We start from the raw sequence: 20,084 nt of genomic DNA, 5'->3' as shown, positions 1-20,084 counted from the left end.
AAGTGCAGATTATCCTGGTGGCTGCAGGTGCTTGTTTCCGCTGGGTGGAGAATCTGGTGGCGTCCTCTCCCTCTCTGCTGAGGATCGCTTGGTGCTCTGTGCCTGGCGACCGGGTGGTGCTGCCAGCACGGTGGGGATTGTCCCTTTGCAATGTTTCTCACTTTTTGTGGGGTCCTCCTGGTGACTCAATCTTTGGAGCACATTTCCCCACCTGATTTCCCTCCCAGGCTTCGTTGCCCTCTGGGTCCCAACCATCCATCCCAACCATCCATCAGTGCACTGTCAGCGGTCCTGGAGTCCCAGGTAGAGGTGTTTTTTTCTGGCGACAGGATAGCAAAAAGAGCCCCCTACCTTCCCCTGCCTCACCTGTTTTATCAGATCCTAAATCTGATTTGGGCGCCGCGGGCGTGGGTCTCCCTGCTGGGCCTGCGACCATTTGCCCTGAATCTTCAGATAGTGAGGATGATTCCTCCACATCTGCAACCGCGCATGAAAAGGGGCTAGTGGAAGCACCAAATTGTATCTGTGCGTGAGACCTTAAGGAGAATGCAGCTGCGACGGAGGCGCAGGTTCCCTTTGGCACTCACAAGCCATCCAGAGCGGCAAAGGTGTTTCTTTTTCCTGTCTATTTTTACAGAATTTTCACTAAACAGGGGGGACGTCCAAAGCATCCCCTTGGGGTCCCTAAGCGATTTGCTAGGTGATACCCCTATGAGAGGTCGCTTCTTAAGAAGTGGACTGTTCCACCGGTGGTGGATCCTCCGATTTTAAGATTTAACAAGGCAACCATGATTCCAGTTGAAGAGTCCCTTTTCTCCTTACATCCTTCCAGGACGGCCTACATTTGAGAGATTGTGGCTCCGCCTCACAGGAAACACAACTAATTTGCAGCTGTTTAAAAGGGTCCCACCCATCCTTAGCTTCAGTTCAGTTGTGTTTCCAACCTCACATCGGAACGTTTGTTTTTTTACTAATCTGAGGCAAATAGCTGGCCAAAAAGGTACCCCTGGAAGGCAGCTTCGGTCGGCCTAATAGCTGGTTCCTCTCTAGCTGTGTCCTTGGAAAAGGAACTTTCAGGTCGCCAAACATACCAGGTAGTGCGGTTTGCCTTATGGTGAAGGTCCCTCATACCTGAAGTCCTGTTTGTCTCTGCAGGAAGTCTCCTCCATTCGCTACGTTGGGCGGTAAGGATTTTACAATTTCCCGCCAGCGGTGAGCCCCAAGCCTCGCTATGGAGACAGGAAGTTCCGGCGGAAGGGGCGGAGCGGCTGATTCCCGGAAGAGACCCAGCGTGGAGGAGACGCTGGGTCTGTGTGAGTTCAGTACAGCCATGGCTGACTCTCCGACTCCGAGAGGGCGGAAGCCCCAGAAAGAGACACGAGCGGCCGCAATCCTTACAGGGGAGAAAGCGGCAACGCAGGTGGCGACAGGAACGGGTAAGTGATACCGATGGTGGCCAACTGCTGTCTATTGAGTGACAGGTATGCCGTGCCATTTCTTCCTGCATGTTAGCAGTAGTGGTGGACAAGAGGGCTATTATGTCGCTTCATGGTGTCCTTTTTTTCTTGTCTTCATGTGTTTACACAGGTACACCACCGGCACAGGAAGCCCCTGCCAGACCCCTATCCTCAGCTAAAAAATGTGGGGAATGCGGGGTTAGATTGTCTAAGTCTTACACAAAGCCCTTATGTACTACTTGTATTAATAAGTTAGCGGGGCAGGACCTAATGAAAGATTTCCTTAAATCTATGAAGGAGGAAATGGCAGCTACTATTCAGTCATTCAAGGCTACAGCAGCTACCCCTCAAATCCCAGCAGAGGAAGTATCGAAAGATAATGTTTCCTCCCAAGACTGTGGGTGGTCAAAGGAACCCCCATCCCTCTGGGCAGATTCTCTATCCATTCCCTCAACTCAAGTTAGGGAACAAGAGGATCCAGAAGAAGGTTCTAGTATTTAAGAGATCCTTCCAGTTCAGATAAGGACTCAGAAAGTGACAGTGAAGGGGAAAAAGACAAAAATCTTTTTTCCTTGGAATATATGCAGGGTCTTCTTAAAGTGATACATGACACTGAAGGAATCCCTACCCCTACAAAGGAGTCTTCCTGCAAAGACAAGGTGTACAAAGGCTTGGGAAAAGCCCAGTACAGAACCATTCCCATTCACCAGTCCTTAAAAGACATAATATACCACGAATGGAAATTGCCTACTCATGCCTTATCCAGACCAAAAAACTGGAAAACAAGGTTTCCCTTTGAGCCTCAAGAATTGGAAGTATTCACAAAAAATCCTAAACTTGATGCTCCCCTGGCACAATTATCAAAAGGAACAGATTTATCCTTTGAAAATGCCGGACATATTACAGATCCTATGGATCGCAGGATTGAATCCGTATTAAGTAAAGCCTGGGATTCTAATGCATATAATACAACTATAGCCTTAGCTGATACCTGTATGGCCAGGAATACAGACTTTTGGCTCAAGGAACTTTCAAAATGTGTCCGCAATATGGCAGGATCACAAGACCTGATAGATTCCCTGGCCATGATTAGTAAAGCAGCATCCTACCTAGCAGACACAGCTGTGGAGTCATTAGTAGCATCTGCTAAAACAGCAGCATTAGTAAATTCTGCCAGAAGGGCGCTCTGGGTCAAAGCTTGGGAAGGTGATGTAAACTCCAAAGTAAGACTCTGTGCCCGACCCTTTGAAGGTTCATTACTGTTCGTTTCAGGACTAGATGATACCTTGTCCAGATCGGCAGAAAAGGGGAAAAAGTTTCCCATTAAGAAAAAGGACAAATCAGGAAGATATTCCTTTCGAAACTTCCAAGGCAAGAATCAAAAAGGGCCTTTTAGGGCCAGGAAAGGTGGTCCTGAAAAAGGAAAACAAGAGGACAAATTGTTGTTCCTTAAACCTGGGCCTAAGTCCAAAGAATCTAACTGACGCCAGCGTCAGAGTAGGGGGCAGACTGACCCATTTTGCTTCCCAATGGGAAAACATCTCTGCCAGCCCTACTTTTTTCATCGGGAAGGGTACCAATTGGAGTTTGTCTCACAACTGGTACCGAATATAATAATGACCTATCTCTCAAAAATAGAACAAAAGTTCTCCAGGGAGAACATATATACGGTCAGATAAAATCTGTACCAAAATGTCTTTATGACAATGTTGGATTTAAGAGATGCTTACCTACATGTTCCAATTTATTGAAAACATCAAGCATTTCTCAGATTCGCCATAGTAACAGAAGAGGGTACTGCACGTTGGCAGTTCAGAGCTTCTCCTTTTTGCTGGGCAGCAAGTCCAGGGATCTTTACAAAAATCTTGGCCAAGGTAGTAGGCCTCCTGCACCTTCTAGGCCTAAAGTTGATCCCGTGTATGGACGATATGTTGATTTGTGTAAAATCAGCAGAACTACTGGGCCAAGGGTGTCTAGGGTACAAGATAGATACCAGACTCAAAAAAACAGAAGGATATGCTGGGCTTGGAGGCCCTAGCACAACCTTGGCCTTTCAGGCTAACCTATGCCTTTCCCCCACAGAACCTAATATCAAGAGTTCTGCAGAAACGCAGCGAATGGCCGCAACTACGCCTCATCCTAGTCACACCTGGGTGGCCAAAAAGAACGTGATTTGAAACCCTGGTGTCTCTATCAGTGACTGTACCTTGGAAACTACCAGAAATTCCAGACCTGTCACTACAAGGACCTCTGATTCACCCCAGGCTGCAGTTTTTTCAATTAACAGCCAGGATGCTCAGACAAAGTCATTGAGACCCTCCTTTCAAGTAGAAAGCCAGTAACTAGAAAAATTTATTCCAAAATCTGGAAAACATTTTGTACTTGGCAGAGTCAGAAGAAGGATTCCTCTGCCTCAACCCCAAGGATCCTGGATTTTTTACAGGATGGGGTAGATAAGGGGGTTGCGGTGAACACCCTTAAAGTACAGATAGCGGCACTTTCGGTTTTTTTAGACAAAAGGTTAGCCCAAGAGCCTTTAATTAAGAGATTTCTGTTGGCTCTGAGAAGGGTATCTCCAATTAACAGAACTATTGTTCCAGCCTGGAACTTAACGCTAGTACTAGAGACATTATCTAGTGAAGCCTTTGAACAAAATTAGTTTAAACATTTTGTCTATTAAGTTAACTTTTTTGTTAGCAATCACCACAGCCAGGAGAGTGGGAGATTTGCAAAGCTTATCCATAAAAGAACCCTTTATGAGAATTCTCCAAGACAGGGTGATTCTTAAACCAGATCCACTGTACCTGCCCAAGGTAGTGTCATCTTTTCATAGGAATCAAGAGATGGTTCTCCCGTCCTTCTGTGAGAAACCTAAGTGTGCAAAAGAACAAAAATTCCATTGCTTAGATGTAAGAAGATGTCTTCTAGCATATCTAGAAAGAACCAAGGGCTTTAGAAGATCTAGTCACTTGTTGGTTCTACATTCTGGACCAAGAAAGGGTTTACAAGCATCAAAACCCTCAATCTCTAGGTGGATTAAACAAGCCATTAGTTTGTCATATAAGGTGTCAGGTACCCCCACACCAACAAGTCTAAAGGCACATTCCACAAGGGGCATGGCAACTTCCTGGGCCGAAAAAGCCGGAGCATCCTGGGAACAGATCTGCCATGCTGCCACCTGGTCCAGTCAAGATACCTTCCTAAAGCACTATCGTGTGGAAGTACTGTCGCAAAAAGACCTTGCCTTTGGCAGAAAGGTTTTACAGGCAGTGGTCCCGCCCTAAGGTAGGCCAGTATGGATTCCTTTATCATCCTCTCAAATGTAAGCCGTCCTGGAAGGATGTAAGGAGAAAACTTACCGTTAGTGTACCGGTAACGGCCTTTCTCTTAATCCTTCCAGGACGGCCGGCCTACTTCCCGCCCAATGTGGTGGTGAGTTCTAAAAAATATGTATATATATAAATGTATATGTATATATGTGTAGCTGTTTGAATAACTATATTCCTTAAGGTTCAGTTGGAAACTACTTTTCTATTACTGAAGCTAAGGATGGGTGGGACCCTTTTAAACAGCTGCAAATTAGTTGTGTTTCCTGTGAGGCGGAGCCACAATCTCTCAAATGTAGGCCGTCCTGGAAGGATTAAGAGAAAGGCCGTTACCGGTACACTAACGGTAAGTTTTTAAGGACCTGTCTGACAGGAAGGCGGAGGCTGTGGCCCGCAATATGTACACTCTGGCTGTTTCGACACTGAGGCCAGTATTCACCATTGCCCTGGTGTCACAAACTCTGACCAAGTGGGCTAAGCTTTTACGCCATGACCTGGAGGGAGAACAACTCCCTCCTGCCTTTGCTGTGCTGGCAGACCAGCTGATCCAGGTGCTGCAGTTTATCTGTGATGTCTCTTTGGATGTGGCTCTACTAGTGGCTCAGCTCTCTGTTTTAGCAGTGGTCTTTTGGCTCAAATGCTAGCCTGCGGACCAGACTTCTAAAAAGGCCTTGACTGATATCCCCTTTCAAGGAGATTGCCTGTTTGGGGCTACCCAGGATGACATCATTATAGGTCTCACGGGGGGAAGAGTACCTTTCTTCTGCAGGCTACTAAAGGTAAGAACCTGGTCTGGCAAGCCAAAAGCAGGCTTCTCCAGACCTGTGGACAAGGCTCCTTCAACATGAAAGTGCACCCTCACCCGTATCGGGGGTGGGGGGATGTCTTTGCTGGTTTCTGGACCCCTGGATTTCCCTGGTACAAGATAAGTCGGTCCATGAAGTAATTCGGTCCGGCTACAAGATTGAGGTTCATTCTTGTCCCCCAGCAAGGTTCTTTCCTTCCAACTTGTGCCTGTCCCCGCACCGCTTACAGGGTCTGTTTGGGGCGGTATAAGACCTGTTACTTTGAGGGTTGATTGTCCCGGTTCCGACTTCTGAACATTTTCAGGGTTTTTATTCAAATCTGTTTACAGTTCCCAGGAAGAAAGGCAAGGTGTAACCAATCCTGGACCTCAAGGCGCTGAATTGTTTTGTGCAGGTGCAGAAGTTGAGGATGGGGTCCATTCGCACAATGGTGGCATCCCTGCATCAGGGGGATTTACTTGCCTCTATCGACATCATGCTTACCTTCACATTCCAATGTGTGCCGGTCACTAGTGCTTCCTCTGATTTGGCGTGTTGGAGCATTATCAGTTTGTGGCGTTACCCTTTGATCTCTCCTCTGCTCCTCGGGTCTTTAGAAAAGTGTTAGCCCCTGGGCTAGCGTTGTTACACCAACGGAGGATCATGGTACTAGGCTACTGATATGGTGGCTTCGTTCTTCGGCGCTTCAGCTGGGCAAATCCTCCCTTGTATTGGACAGTGGTCACCACACAGCACAGCACTCATTCCTCTGTGGAGTTGTAATTCTTCTGACCCTGCTTGTAACAAAACTGAATAGCTATAGCAGAGAGAGGGAGTTTACCCCCTGGGACTGCCCATAGGCATAGCCAGACTTTTTTTCTTCCTAGTGTCCTACTCCTGTAGGGGCAATATACCGAATGGTTAAGAAGATCAGGAGCTGTGTCAGTCAATGAACATAAGAGAAATGGATTTTACGGTAAGTCAAAAATCCCATTTCCTATTTAAGACCAATTTAATAAAAATGATTTTTAATACCGAAATGTTGGCCTACTGAAAAGTATGTCTATACAGTATAGTATGCACTCAATACTTGGTCGGGGCTCCTTTTGCATGAATTACTGCATCAATGCGGCGTGCCATGGAGGCGATCAGCCTGTGGCACTGCTGAGGTGTTATCGAAGCCCAGGTTGCTTTGATAGTGGCCTTTAGTTTATCTGCATTGTTGGGACTGATGTCTCTCGTCTTCCTCTCAACAATAACCCACAGATTCTCTTAGGTTTAGGTCAGGCAAGTTTGCTGGCCAATCAATAACGGGGATGCCATGATCATTAAACCAGGTATTGATAATTTTGGCAGTGTGGGCAGGGGCCAAGTTGTGCTGGAAAATGAAATCAGCATCTCCATAAAGCTGGTCAGCAGAGGAAAGCATCAAGTGCTCTAGAATTTCCTGGTAGAGAGTTGCACTGACTTTGGACTTGATAAAACACAGTGGACCAACTCCAGCAGATGACATGGCTCCCCAAATCATCACTGACTGTGGACACTTAGCACTAGAACTCATGCAACTTGGGTTATGTGCCTCTTTACTTCTCTAGACTCTGGGACCCTGATTTCCAAATGAAATGTAAAATTTACTTTTATCCAAAAAGAGGACTTTGGACCACTGACCAACAGTCCAGTCCTTTTTTCTTCCTAGCCCAGGTAAGATGCTTCTGACATTGTCTCTGGTTCATGAGAGGCTTCACACAAGGAATGCGACAGTTGTTGCCCATGTTCTGGATACGTCTGTGTGTGGTGGCTCTTGAAGCACTGACACCAGTCATAGCCCACTTCTGTAAATCGCTTCCAATATCTTGAATTGCCTTCGCTTATCCCTGTCGCTTGTTCGTCTTTTTATACCACCCTTTTTCCTTCCTCCTAACCTTCCGTTATTATGCTTGGATACAGCACTCTGCGAACAGCCAGCTTCTTTAGAAATGACCTTTTGTGACTTACCCTCCTTGTGGACGGTGTCAATGACTGTCTTCTCAAACTGTCAAGTCAGCTGTCTTTTTCATGATCGTGTAACTTACTGAACCAGACTGAGAGACCATTTAAGAGCTCAGAAAACCTTTTCAGGTGTTTTGAGTCGATTAGCTGATTAGAGTGTGACACCATGAGTCTACATTTTGAACTTTTTCACAATATTCTTCTAATTTTCCAAGATACCGAATTTTGGGATTTCACTAGCTGTAAGCCATAATAAATTAAAAGAAAGAAATGCTTAAAATATATCACTCTGTGCGTAGGGAATCTGTAGTATATATGAGTTTCACTTTTTGAATTGAATTACTGAAATAAATTAACTTTTTGATGATATTCTAATTTTTTGAGATGCACCTGTATGTGTGACTTAAAGTCATAGCGACTTTAAAGTAGTACATGCTCTGCTTTGGGCTGACTTTCATGCAACTTGAGGGCCATAGACGTCAATGTTCACCCTCCAAAAGTTGCATGAAAGTCATACCTGAATGTTTTACATGCAACAGTGGGTCTGACATACAGAGGAACAAGAAGTCACATGCAAGTCGCACCCATCAAAAGTTGCATCAAATTGCACCCCAAAAAGTCGCAAGGCTTTGAAATCGTTCTCTCACTTAATAATTATCTTTTAGAGATACCATGTAGCTGTTACTATTCCAACAAATATACTGATAGTGTTGTGAATATTGTCCGGTATACTCTGAACACTTGGTGGCAGTATTTATTCACATTAAAAAAATGATTTGCTTTCTGTGACCTGTATTCCCAATATAGAATATACTGTTCATATTTTCGGATTCATGAACAAAGCAGCTAACTATGCCTATTTTTTTTTACATGAAAGGTACCTGAAATATAGGCAACATCAGATTTTGTTATAAATGTACACTTTGTCATTAGTATATTTTTTGATGTTGTCCTATTTGTAGGGGTTCACATTTTAATGATGAACAGCATGTGGTCGAAATGGTCCCCTAAATGTTTTTTCCTTTCATTATTTTTATGTTAAACTGCAGCACATAGCATAAATTAATGTTTATGTCTAGGGTAAAAAAAGGACTGAAATTGTCTGTTGGTCTGCCAGAGATCCTGGTGCCTCCTAAATTAATCTTCGTTCTTTGCGGAACTGAAATCCTAATCATTGTTGTCGGCCCTGACCCTCCTGAACTACAGAATGACGCCACCTCTTCTCTCTTTTGTCTTCATAAACATTCTTCATTTACATTCTCTGCACTCCCTTCCCTGCTGTTAGTCCCTAGTGCCTACCTCTGCTGTCAGCTGAATACATTAGATGACCTGCTTGCATGAAAATGAAGTTTCTGCTGATCCTCCCTTTGGTAATCGCTTAACAGGTGATATTTGTAGAGTGGGACAAATGGCAAGTATTCTGTGCTATCTATATGTACAGAAGGAACCAAGTACTGGGAACACTCCTTTTCCTCCCAGGTGACAGCGCAGATACTTGGTGATTGGAAGCTCAAGCAACCCACGCTGTTAAACTGTGACAAGCAAAGAATGATTAGCCCTGTGTAAGCTTCTTCAAGTTGAGACTTTTTATTTTTTTACTCGTGGTATTCTTTCTTTTCTCGGCTGCTTTTCAGGGAGGTGGAGGAATAAAAAAAAGGAAGGGCAATGACACAGGTTAACTTTAAAATAGATAAAGGATGTATTCTTTGAAGCAATGATATGTCATATGCGCAAGTGATGTCCTCTAAATATTTCATCTTTTTAACTCTTTCAGGGTTATAAAGAAGTGTCTCACTATTTTGGTGCTATAAGACAAGTTAGAGGCGATAACTACTGTGCCTTAAGAGCTACATTATTTCAGTGTCTTAGTCAAACTTCTGAGCTTCCACAATGGTTGAACAATGCCGATTTAATTCAGGTAAGTTTCCACTTATTTACTTCTTTTTACAAAGTAACTCTTACCAGTTGCTGATCTATGAAATCCCTAGATTTATTTATTTTTAGTTTAAAAAAATAAATAAAAAAAAAACAGGGTTCTGTTAGCACTAAGGCTCAGTTCACACTTGTGCGATGAGGGAACGCTGCGAATATGCAACGTGTTCCCGCATCGCATCCGCAAATCTGGCAGTTCACACTGCCATATGCGATACGCAGGGGGTGTCAATGAAATGTTAACGACACCCCCAGTTTAATTGCATATCGCAGTGCGATCTGCAAGTACGCACAGAATCAGATCGCACAAGTGTGAACCACTGTGCGATCCGATTTTGATGCGTTTCAAAAAATGCCTCCTGTACGTCTTTGGTGCGGATGCAGTGCGAATTCAGCCATACAAAGTGTATGGCTGAAATTCGCACCGCACATGAGATCGCATGTAATGAAGGAGCAGTGCACTCCGAATTATATGCAATCTCCGCAGCCGCACAAGTGTGAACCGGCACTAAGCCTCGCCTATTGTATGGTAGCTGGTAAAGAAAGCTGCAACTTCACTCCACACAAGTGAACAATGGGTATGGACTGTCGTTCCAGCCAGCAGAAAAGAAGTGCAGTTCATATACAACTATCTTACATCCCACAAGATGAGATCCTGATGAATCGTTTTTCCTGATTGCTTCCATTAGCTCCTTTCCTCAGCAGTACCACCATCTGCTTCTGTGCTTCCGCCCATAAACTCCATTTCTCTTACGTCCTCCGACAGTCGCCGCCCATTCACACAGTCTTCACCAATGGGTATTGACCTTTGCTCCGCAGGAGTAGCTAGGCACAAGATTTGTTAATAACAAAAGCTTTTAGCATAGACACACCCTAGGGGCTGTCCCACTAGTCAATACCTCCCTGCACCAGCATTCCCAACTCAGTTTGATTTTGCCTAGCTTAGGAGTAGCTGGCTTTCCTGTGCTGGGGCTTCAGTCTCAGCCTTCTACCCTTTTTTGATTTTATTTCAAGTGTTTTTTCTCTATTACTTTACTAGCTGTTATTTTGTCAGCTCTTAGTTAGGGATCTTCGGATGAAGATGCATCATGCGGAGCTGGGTATCGGACTGGCCGCCCTGGATCCCAGGGCTGAGGGCCAGAGGGATCACCCAGCCTGCCATCGAGCGTTCAGCTACGGTTCGCCCTGGCGCCATGAACGACCCATCCCTGCTCGCTGCAGGGATGCTGCCTGTGAGGTGGCTACCTCACTGGACGCCATTCTGCGGTCTTGTGCTGCGGTCCACTGCGTCCCCGGCTGCGGCTCTCCCTGTCATTAAGGATAGCGGTTTGTCGCTTGGAGACGGCTCCCCACGCCATCCGGTACGGTAAGCACCTTCTGTGTGGGGACCATCTGTCTGGGGTGTCAGTCTGTGGCTGTGTGTACCCCCATGTCTGTTATGGTGCGGGCTCCCTGGTAGATCCCTGTATGGGGTTAACATGCCTTTATGGGCTGCGGGGGGGGGGCCCTCCCACTCTGCTGTGGAGATTCCTCTGGGAGATGTGTACAGACATGCTGCAGCGGCGGCCGCTATTGCGGTCCTCCATTTTTTTGTAATATGCTGTGGGCGGCCAGTTTTTTCTGGACCTGGTGCAACGATGTGTTTTGGCGCCAATCGGCGCCATTTTGGCGAGGACGTGCGCGCTCGTTTTTTCGAGCACATGTCGGCGGCCATCTTACTGTAGCCTCTATCCCTTATGCCGAGCAGCCATTTTGCTGGAGCCTCATAGGCTATATAAGTTCAGCCGGTTCTTGCATCACTTCCTCTTCTCTCAGGAACAGCGATCGGTGGCAGCAGCCTGTTTGTGCTCTCTCCAGGTTTTTTCCTCCATTGTACTGTCCTTCCTACCTCAGTGTTCTCTGTCCCTGTGGGGTTGGTGCATACAGTTGGTATACGGTGGGCTGCGCTCGCCGTAGTGTTAAAGGGCCAGTACCTTTTTTTCTCTCATTCCTGTTTGGGCATGGATTCTCAGGATAGCAAGTTTCCCCCCGCCCTGGTGGGGGACCAGGGGGCTGCTGCACCCCCCGAGGGGGCTGATCTGGCCACTGTAGTGGCATCTTTGGTATCTCAGATGCAAGTGCTGATGGCTGAACGATCTGCAAAGAGGGCCAGGTTATCCATTTCCTCTGATTCAGAGGGCGATGTGGCTGCTGTGGCTGGCGTGCCCTTCTCAGGGTCTCGCTCATCTCTGGACCCTATGGGGTCTGAGGGGGAGACAGAGGTGGAAGGGGTTGATACTTCTCCCCCTGGCTCGCCTGAAGAGCTTGCACTCATGGATGAGCTGATTGCCTCCATAAAGGATACGCTGCACCTGGAGGATGAGCCCACTCCTCCTGCTAGGGTGTCCTCTTTTGGGACACACAGAACCCGCAAATCAGCGCAGGTTTTTCCCTGCCCTGCGGAGTTTCATCATACTGTTAATGAGCAGTGGCGCAATTTAAAGAAGCCCCTTTACAGTGCCTAATAGGTTTAAACTGCTTTATCCATTTGCGCCTTCAACCGACGAGCGCTGGTGTGTAGCGCCTCAGGTGGATCACGTTGTAGCCATTTTAAACAAGGCTACTCTGGTACCTACTGAGGATACTCCGGTTTTCCGGGATCCTACGGACAGGAGGTTGGAGTCTCTTGCCCGTCATGCATATATGGTTGCTGGCTCTATGCTCAAGCCTATTTTTGCTTCGGTTATGGCAGCCCAGGCGGTGGCCGATTGGACAAAGGTTCTCAAGCGCACCCTGGTGGCTGATTCGGCTCCGCCGACCACGCTGGCTATGGTGGATCAGATCCATCAGGGAGTCATGTACTTGTGTGATGCGGACCTGAATTTGGCCCCTTTGGCTGCATGCCTGTCTAGTGTAGCGGTGCTCAACCGTCGTCTGATATGGCTGAAGTGTTGGTCGGCCGACCAATCCTCTCGCAAGACGGTGGCGGACTTTCCCTACGCTGGTTCTCGCCTTTTCCGCGAGGCTTTGGATACTCTAGTGAAAGGAGTTACTGGGAGCAAGAGTACTCTCTTACCACAGAATTGGACCATAAACATTCAGAAGTCGACTGTGTCTTTCGGTTCGCCTTCCCTATCTGGGGATGGTTCTGGACTCTGTTCAAGCAAAGGTCTTCCTACCGGAAGACAAGCTCCGGACGCTTCAGGATGAGGTCAGGTCCCTCAGGGACAACCAACACTCGTCTCTCCGGACATGCATGAGATGTCTGGGGTTGATGCTCGGCTTTCGAGGCGATCCCCTTTGCCCAGTTTCACACACGGGGTCTCCAGGCGGAAATTCTTGCCGAGTGGGACGGGCGACCGCAGTCCCTGGATCTGCGGGTCTCATTGAGCCGCCGCACCAGAAGGAGTCTTCTGTGGTGGCTCCATTCCCCGGCGGTGTCGGGTGGCAAGTCTTTTTTCGTCCATTGTTGTGGACGGTGGTCACCACGGATGCCAGCCTGTCGGGCTGGGGTGGTGTCCTGGGCAATCTGTCCGCCCAGGGAACTTGGTCGGAGGAGGAATCCTCCCTTCCGATCAACATTCTGGAATTAAGAGCGATAAAGCTTTGTCTTCTACGATGGTCGGACCAGCTTCAGGGCCGTCCAGTTCGGGTTCAGACGGACAATGCCACCGCGGTGGCTTACATCAACCATCAAGGGGGCACCAGGAGTGCCCGAGCGGCTCGGGAAGTGGCCGACATTCTGTCTTGGGCCGAGACGCACGTCCCGGCGATTACGGCAGTTCACATACCGGGGGTGGAGAACTGGCAGGCGGATTATCAGAGCCGCCAGACCCTGGACCAGGGGGAATGGTCCCTTCACATGGATGTCTTCCAGATGTTGTGCGCGAAGTGGGGTTCACCAGATGTGGACCTGTTCGCGTCACGTCTAAACAACAAGGTGGAAAGGTTCGTGGCAAGAACTCGCGATCCTCGGTCGGACGCGTTGGTGGCACCCTGGCATCAGTATTGTCTGATGTATGCCTTTCCCCCGATTCAGCTGCTGTCCAGGCTCCTTCGCAGGTTAGCCTCGGAACCGCGTACGGTGATTCTGGTGGCACCGGACTGGCCTCGCCGGTCTTGGTACACAGACCTCGTCAATCTGGCAGTCGAACCTCCGTGGCGCCTGCCGCTTCGGGAAGACCTTCTGTCTCAAGGGCCGATATTCCATCCTGCTTTACAGTCGCTGGCTTTAACGGCCTGGCTGTTGAAAGCCAGGTCCTGAAGGATAGGGGGTCTCTCCCCTGAGGTCATTCCCACTTTGATCAAGGCTAGAAAAGCCTCTTCAGGGAAGATTTACTACCGTACTTGGAAAGCGTACTTTGCCTGGTGTGAGTCCAGGGGGCACTCCCCTCGCTCATACTCGGTGTCGAGAGTGTTGGCTTTCCTCCAAACTGGAGTGGACCAGTGTTTGGCGCTGGCCACGATAAAGGGCCAGATTTCTGCGCTGGCTGTTCTTTTTCAGCGCCCTGTGGCGTCGAATTCGTTGATTCGCACCTTTGTTCCACCGTCATTTGGCCCCTCCTCGGAGGGAGCCCTTACCTCCGTGGGACTTGAACTTAGTTCTGTCCGTGTTGCAACATGCTCCCTTTGAAAAGATCAGGGGGATCTCGTTGCCTCTGTTGTCCAAAAAGGTTGCCTTTTTGGTGGCGATCACTTCGGCTCGCAGGGTGTCGGAGCTGGCGGCTTTGTCCTGCAGCTCTCCCTACTTGGTGCTTCACAAGGATAAGGTGGTCTTGCGACCTAACCCGTCCTTTCTTCCGAAAGTGATCTCGGATTTTCACCTCAATGAAGACATTGTCTTGCTTTCGCTCTGCGCGAAGCCTAAACATCCTAAGGAGGTTGCCTTACATTCCTTGGATGTTGTCCGGGCAATCAGGGTTTACCTGTCGTCCACTAAATCTTTTCGCAAGTCGGATTCCCTCTTTGTCCTTCCTGAGGGACCTCGGAAGGGCATGGCGGCGTCGGCTGCGACCATCGCCAAATGGATCAGACAAACCATTGTGCAGGCCTATGCCTTGAAGGGACGGGTTCCGCCCTTCCCTGTTAAGGCGCACTCTACCAGGTCTTTGAGTGCGTCTTGGGCCTTCCGGCATCAGGCTTCAGTGGCCCAGGTGTGTATGGCGGCGACTTGGTCGTCAGTGCACACCTTCTCCAAGTTTTATAAGGTGGATGTTCAGGCATCGGCCGATGCCTCCTTTGGCCGTAAAGTTCTCAGTGCGGCAGTGCCATAGGGACTCTTGTTTTTGGGTCTTTGGCTGTTTGGGGTGTTTTACCCCTGGGTTGCTTGTTTTCCTGGGTTGTTGCTCCTGTTGAGCACTTTTCCTGTTGCCCAGCTGGTTCTCTTACTGTGTGTAAGGTTCCTTTCTCTGATGTGGGTACTGCGTTGCTTTTTCTGTGGCTGCGTCTCCCACCCCTCATGTCTACACTGCTTTGGGACATCCCATTGGTGAAGACTGTGTGAATGGGCGGCGACTGTCGGAGGGCGTAAGAGAAAACGGAATTTTTGTAAAATCTTACCGTAAAATTCCTTTCTCTGAGTCCCCCGACAGTCGCCGCCCCCCGCCCCTCTTTTGGGGTTTTTGTGTACTCTTACTGCTATGCTACCAAACTGAGTTGGGAATGCTGGTGCAGGGAGGTATTGACTAGTGGGACAGCCCCTAGGGGTGTGTCTATGCTAAAAGTTTTTGTTATTAACAAATCTTGTGCCTAGCTACTCCTGCGGAGCAAAGGTCAATACCCATTCGTGAAGACTGTGTGAATGGGCGGCGACTGTCGGAGGACTCAGAGAAAGGAATTTTACGGTAAGATTTTACAAAAATTCAGTTTTCCCTGATCCCACCACTGACGGCTACACCAGCAACTCACATTCTCAACATACCTTAGCCATCAGCTGGCTTTAACAGCATGGCTGTTGAAGCCCAGAAAATAAAAGATAGAGAAGTTTTGAAATCTGTTATTTCTACTTGCTAAAAACAAGAAAAGCCACTTCCAGGAAGATCTACTATCGTACCTAGAAATACTTCTTTGCCTGGTATGAACACAGGCACTTCAATCCCAGAGGTTACTCTGCGCCTTTCATTCTGACTGTGCTACAATCCGGCCCTGATCAGAGCCTGGCCTTAAAGCGCTTGTTACTCTAACACTTCATTTTCCTGCTGATATGTGCCTGCTGTACCATATAATTGTAAGAGAAAGTATCCTGTTCTATTTGTATTGCTTCCTTTATGTGAAATCCCTGGTGTTCCTGCCAGTCCCTTCACTTTACTATTTTAAAACTGATGACACTAAGCAGGAGAGCACACCCCAGTCAGTTCTCTAACTATGCTCTCATCCAATGATCAGACTTGCCCTGACACGCCACTGCTGCACAGCCCAGTGTGCTTCTGCTTCTCCTCTCCTCCACTCTTATGCAGCTGAGAACAGAGGGAATGTGATCACTTATAAAAAAGGGGAAAAAATTGAATTTATCATGTTTTTTATATCTATACAAAAATGTTTTGCCTTTTATTTCTATTTTAAACTGGATGGGTTGTTTTATAAGGTGATTGTTTTACCATCACAAAGTGTTCTGAAAGAGCAGGTCTTCAAGGTGTATTTTGCATTAGGCCACCATTGCGGCACCCTTTGCTTCCTCAGAACCCCTTTACCATGCAGAAACCACCCTTTGAACTTGCTAGAAATATTCCTTTAGATCATATTTCTTTCAAAGTAGCCATTTTGGTTGCTGCCATGTCTCTGAGATGTGTCTTTGAGTTGGCAGCTCTCTCTAGTTAGGAGCTGCTTATTTTATTTCACAAAGACAAGTTCATTTTGTCCCCAAGACCATCCTTTCTTCCCAAGGTGATATCAGTCTTCCACCTCAATGAGGAGATAGCCCTACCATCCTTATGCCCTACTATAGAGCATCTAGAGGAAATCTCTTCATTGCCTAAATGTAGTGGTAGCTTTTATAGTTTGCCTCAACCCTACAGCTTTGATCAGACCAACAAATTCTCCATTTGTCCTGTTCTCAGGACCTCACAAAGGATACCCTGCTTCCAAGTGCACCATCACAAGATGGATAAGAAATCTGATGTCTAGAGCTTACACACTCTCAGGGGCAAATCTTCTCCTGTGCTTTTATGTGCTCATTCCACTAAATCAGTGAGAATTTCTGGGCATTTTGGTACCAGGCCCCTAGGCCAGCTTTGTAAGGCCACCACCTGGTCCTCTGTTCATACTTCAATAGTTCTATCAGATGGATGTTCAGTCAGAGGTTCTTGCAGCGTCTCTCTGAAGTTAGGTCTATTGACCTTTGTTGCTGGGCCTGTTGGCACAGTTCTGTTTGCCTAGTTGTTGCCCACCCTTGTCATTCATTGTTTGGACATGTCCCAGGGTCTAAGAATACTTTACCTGTCTCCTGTTCTCTGTTTAAGCTAAGAGGAATTTTGACTTGACTAAAAATTTCAAATCTTAGTGTACAGTACAGGACACAGTCCACCATCCTATCCAAGCCTTGGTTTCTCTGCATTGCTTGCTACAGAATGGAGTGGGGTAGAGTTTCTTAAGGGAGGTGGCCAGTGGGCATGTCCTAAAAGTTTGCCAGTGTCCAGTCAGCTTAAGATACAAGCCCTATAACTTTGCCTGTGTTCTGTACTGTACTCCAAGATATGGAATGTACAGGTAAGTCAAAATTCCTATTGTCCAAGCAGCGCCTGACTTGCTTTGTCTTCTTTGTCCTCGAAGGATGCCATTTTTGTGGACCTTAATATCATCATGAGTAATATTACCAAGCGTTCACTTGCTTTAGTGTAAAAAGGAAAGGCCGGATGTGTCTCATCCTTCTATAGCTACTCCTGCTGGAAACGCATCACAATCCTCTAAGCCTGGTTCTCCAGGAGCAATAGGATGATTGCTAATCCTTGGGTAGCTTGCTCTTCAGACATGCAGGTGCTGTGTGCTGGATGTGTCATTCAGGTGCTATGTTAGCTCGTCCCACCTTTGCCACTAACCTCTTCCTCATAGCAATTCTCGTCCTTTGGGGTATGTAGGACCAGTAGTGGTGCCTTGTACCCATCAATGTCATCTTTCCTCTCCTTTTCAGAGGGAGTCTTTGGCCTGCCGGTCAACTTGGATCAGCTAATTGTTTTCTATTTTTTGCAGGGCTCTGATTCCTCAGTGTTTCCCCTGTGCACTTAGTACTTTTCAGGGTGTTGGCATCAGTGTCTGCCCTGTTAAATTCTCAAGTCTTCACCATTGTGGGACCCCCCCAAACACCTGTGTCCTATCTCAAACCAAGGCTGCGCCTGAGTACAGCAGCGCTGCTCCCTCTTTCTCTTCTCACAGGGCACACACAGCAGTGGGAGTCATTGGCTCCTGCTGCTGTCGTCAAATCCAATGAGGAGGGAGCGAGGGCAAGGTTTAAGTGGCGCACACACCTTAGCTTGGGAGTATGCCCGCACGGATGTGGGTGCGCACTCAAGCTGTCAGCTGGTTCAGTCTCACCTGATGGCCTATAAAAAGGTGTCTCATTACCAAGCTATCACACAAGAAACATCCCATGATGGATAAAAGCAAAGGGCTCCCAAAACCTCCGCAACCTTACTGTTGCAGAACATATTGATGGCAATGGTTACAGAAGGATTTCTAAACTTCTGAATGTCCCAGTGAGCACTGTTGGGGCCATAATCCAAAAGTGGAAAGAACATTACTTCTTCATAATCCAGCCACGACCAGGTGCTCCTCGCAAGATTTCTGAAGTGAAAATAGTGAAAATGATTATCAGAAGAGTTGTCCAAGAGCCATGGACCACTTGTGGAGAGCTTCAGAAAGACCTGCAATCAACAAGTAATGCACTCAACTGCCATGGCATGTATGCATGCTCACCACGAGAGACTCCATTGCTGAAGAAAAAGCATGTTGAATCTCACTTAAAGTTTGCTGCACAACATTTATACAAGCCTGTTAAATACTGGGAGAATATAGTCAGATCAAATGAGACCAAAATTGAACCCTTTGAATGCCTTAATACACACCATGTTTGGAGGTCAAATGACACTGCACATTACAAAATACACCATACCAACACTGAAGTTTGGAGGTGGGAACATCATGATGTGCGGTTATTTTTCAGCATACGGTACTGGCAAACTTATTTTCATTGAAAAAAGGATGAATGGAAAAAAGGTACTAAGACATTCTTGATACAAATCTGCTGCCATCTACCAGGATGATGAAGATGAATCTAGGGTGGACATTTCAACAGTACAATGATCCCACACACAAAGCCAATGAAACTTTCAATTGGTTTCACAGAGAGAAAATAAAGCTGTTAGACTGGCCCAGCCAATCCCCTGACTGGGAACTTATTAAACAACTGTATCACACTGTGCATTCCAATGAGTAATTAATAGATATAGAAAAGCAAAGGTTAAACCTGGGTGGCCTAACTGTAATGTAAAAAGTCCTCCTAAAGAGAATAAAATGGCCTTTAAAAAATATAAAGGGGATGGGTCCTTGTCAGCATTCCAACACTACAAGGAATGCAATAAGAAGCGTAAGAACGAAATCAGCGTGGCTAAAAAGGAATACGAAAGACACATAGCAGAGGAGAATAAAGAAAGATTCCAGGGAATATTTTGATATAATAACAGTAAAAAAAGCGAGAGCAGTACACATTGGCCACATAAAATATGATGAAGGGAGGAAGGTTACAGATGACACAGAGAAGACAACTGTACTAAATGCTTTTTTCTCCTCAGATTTTAGTAACACATGACAGAATGTACCTTTTGTGGCTAACAGAGGCCGGAGTCAAGAAAAGACTAGATAAGCTTAACACAAATAGATCACCAATACCAGATGGCTTACACCCAGGAATCTTCAAAGAACTCAATCAGGTTATAGCTAGGCCAATATTCCTAATCTTTGCGGACAGCATACTGACAAGATTTGCACCAGCTGATTGGAGAAAAGCCAATGTGGTACCATTTTCCTGGAAACTACAAGCTAGTCAGCTTGACCTCAATAGAAGGTACATTTATTGGAGGGAATGATAAGGGACTATATATCCAAGAATTTGATGACGAAAACCATATCATTAGTAGTAATCAGAATTGGTTTACGAAGGGTCATACCTGCCAGACCTATCTGTTAACATTCTACGAGGAAGTGAGCTGCCATCTAGACAGTGGAGGCCATGTGGATGCAGTGTATCTGGATTTTGCAAAAGCATTCGATACAGTTCCCCATTAACACTTAATCTACAAGCTGAGGTGTGCAGACATGGACCATAAGGTTTGTTTTTGGAAAGAAAATGGGTTACAGTGGCGCGTCCAAAGGGTGGTGATAAATAACGTGTACTCAGACTGGTCTAGAGTGGTATGTGGGGTACCCCAAAGCTCGCTCTTGGGACCTATTCTGTTTAATTTATTCATAAATGATATAGAGGATGGGATACATAACAATAAGCAGGGCAATAACTTCACATCAGGATATAGACATTTTTCAGAAAGACCTGAACAAAATGATGAGTGGGCAACTACATGGCAAATGAGGTTCAATGTGGAGAAATGTAAGGTAGTGCACTTAGGGGC

General features: G+C 46.7%; 1 protein-coding gene across 2 annotated transcripts in view; it reads left to right on the top strand.

Annotated features, from left to right (window-relative positions):
- The window catches only part of OTULIN (OTU deubiquitinase with linear linkage specificity), a 135,376-nt gene that overhangs the window by 52,260 nt on the left and 63,032 nt on the right, over positions 1 to 20,084 (top strand). For both annotated transcript variants that reach the window (XM_082258413.1, XM_082258412.1), the window contains one exon: positions 9,332 to 9,475. In XM_082258413.1, coding sequence (XP_082114539.1) covers positions 9,332 to 9,475 — 144 coding nt within the window. The remainder of the gene's footprint in view (positions 1 to 9,331; positions 9,476 to 20,084) is intronic.

The sequence above is a fragment of the Pelophylax lessonae genome (assembly GCF_965119305.1).
Source record: "Pelophylax lessonae genome assembly, chromosome: 5".
In the NCBI taxonomy this organism is placed as follows: Eukaryota; Metazoa; Chordata; class Amphibia; order Anura; family Ranidae; genus Pelophylax; species Pelophylax lessonae.
Note: the sequence above shows the minus strand (reverse complement) of the source record. Positions and strands in the feature narration are given on the sequence as shown.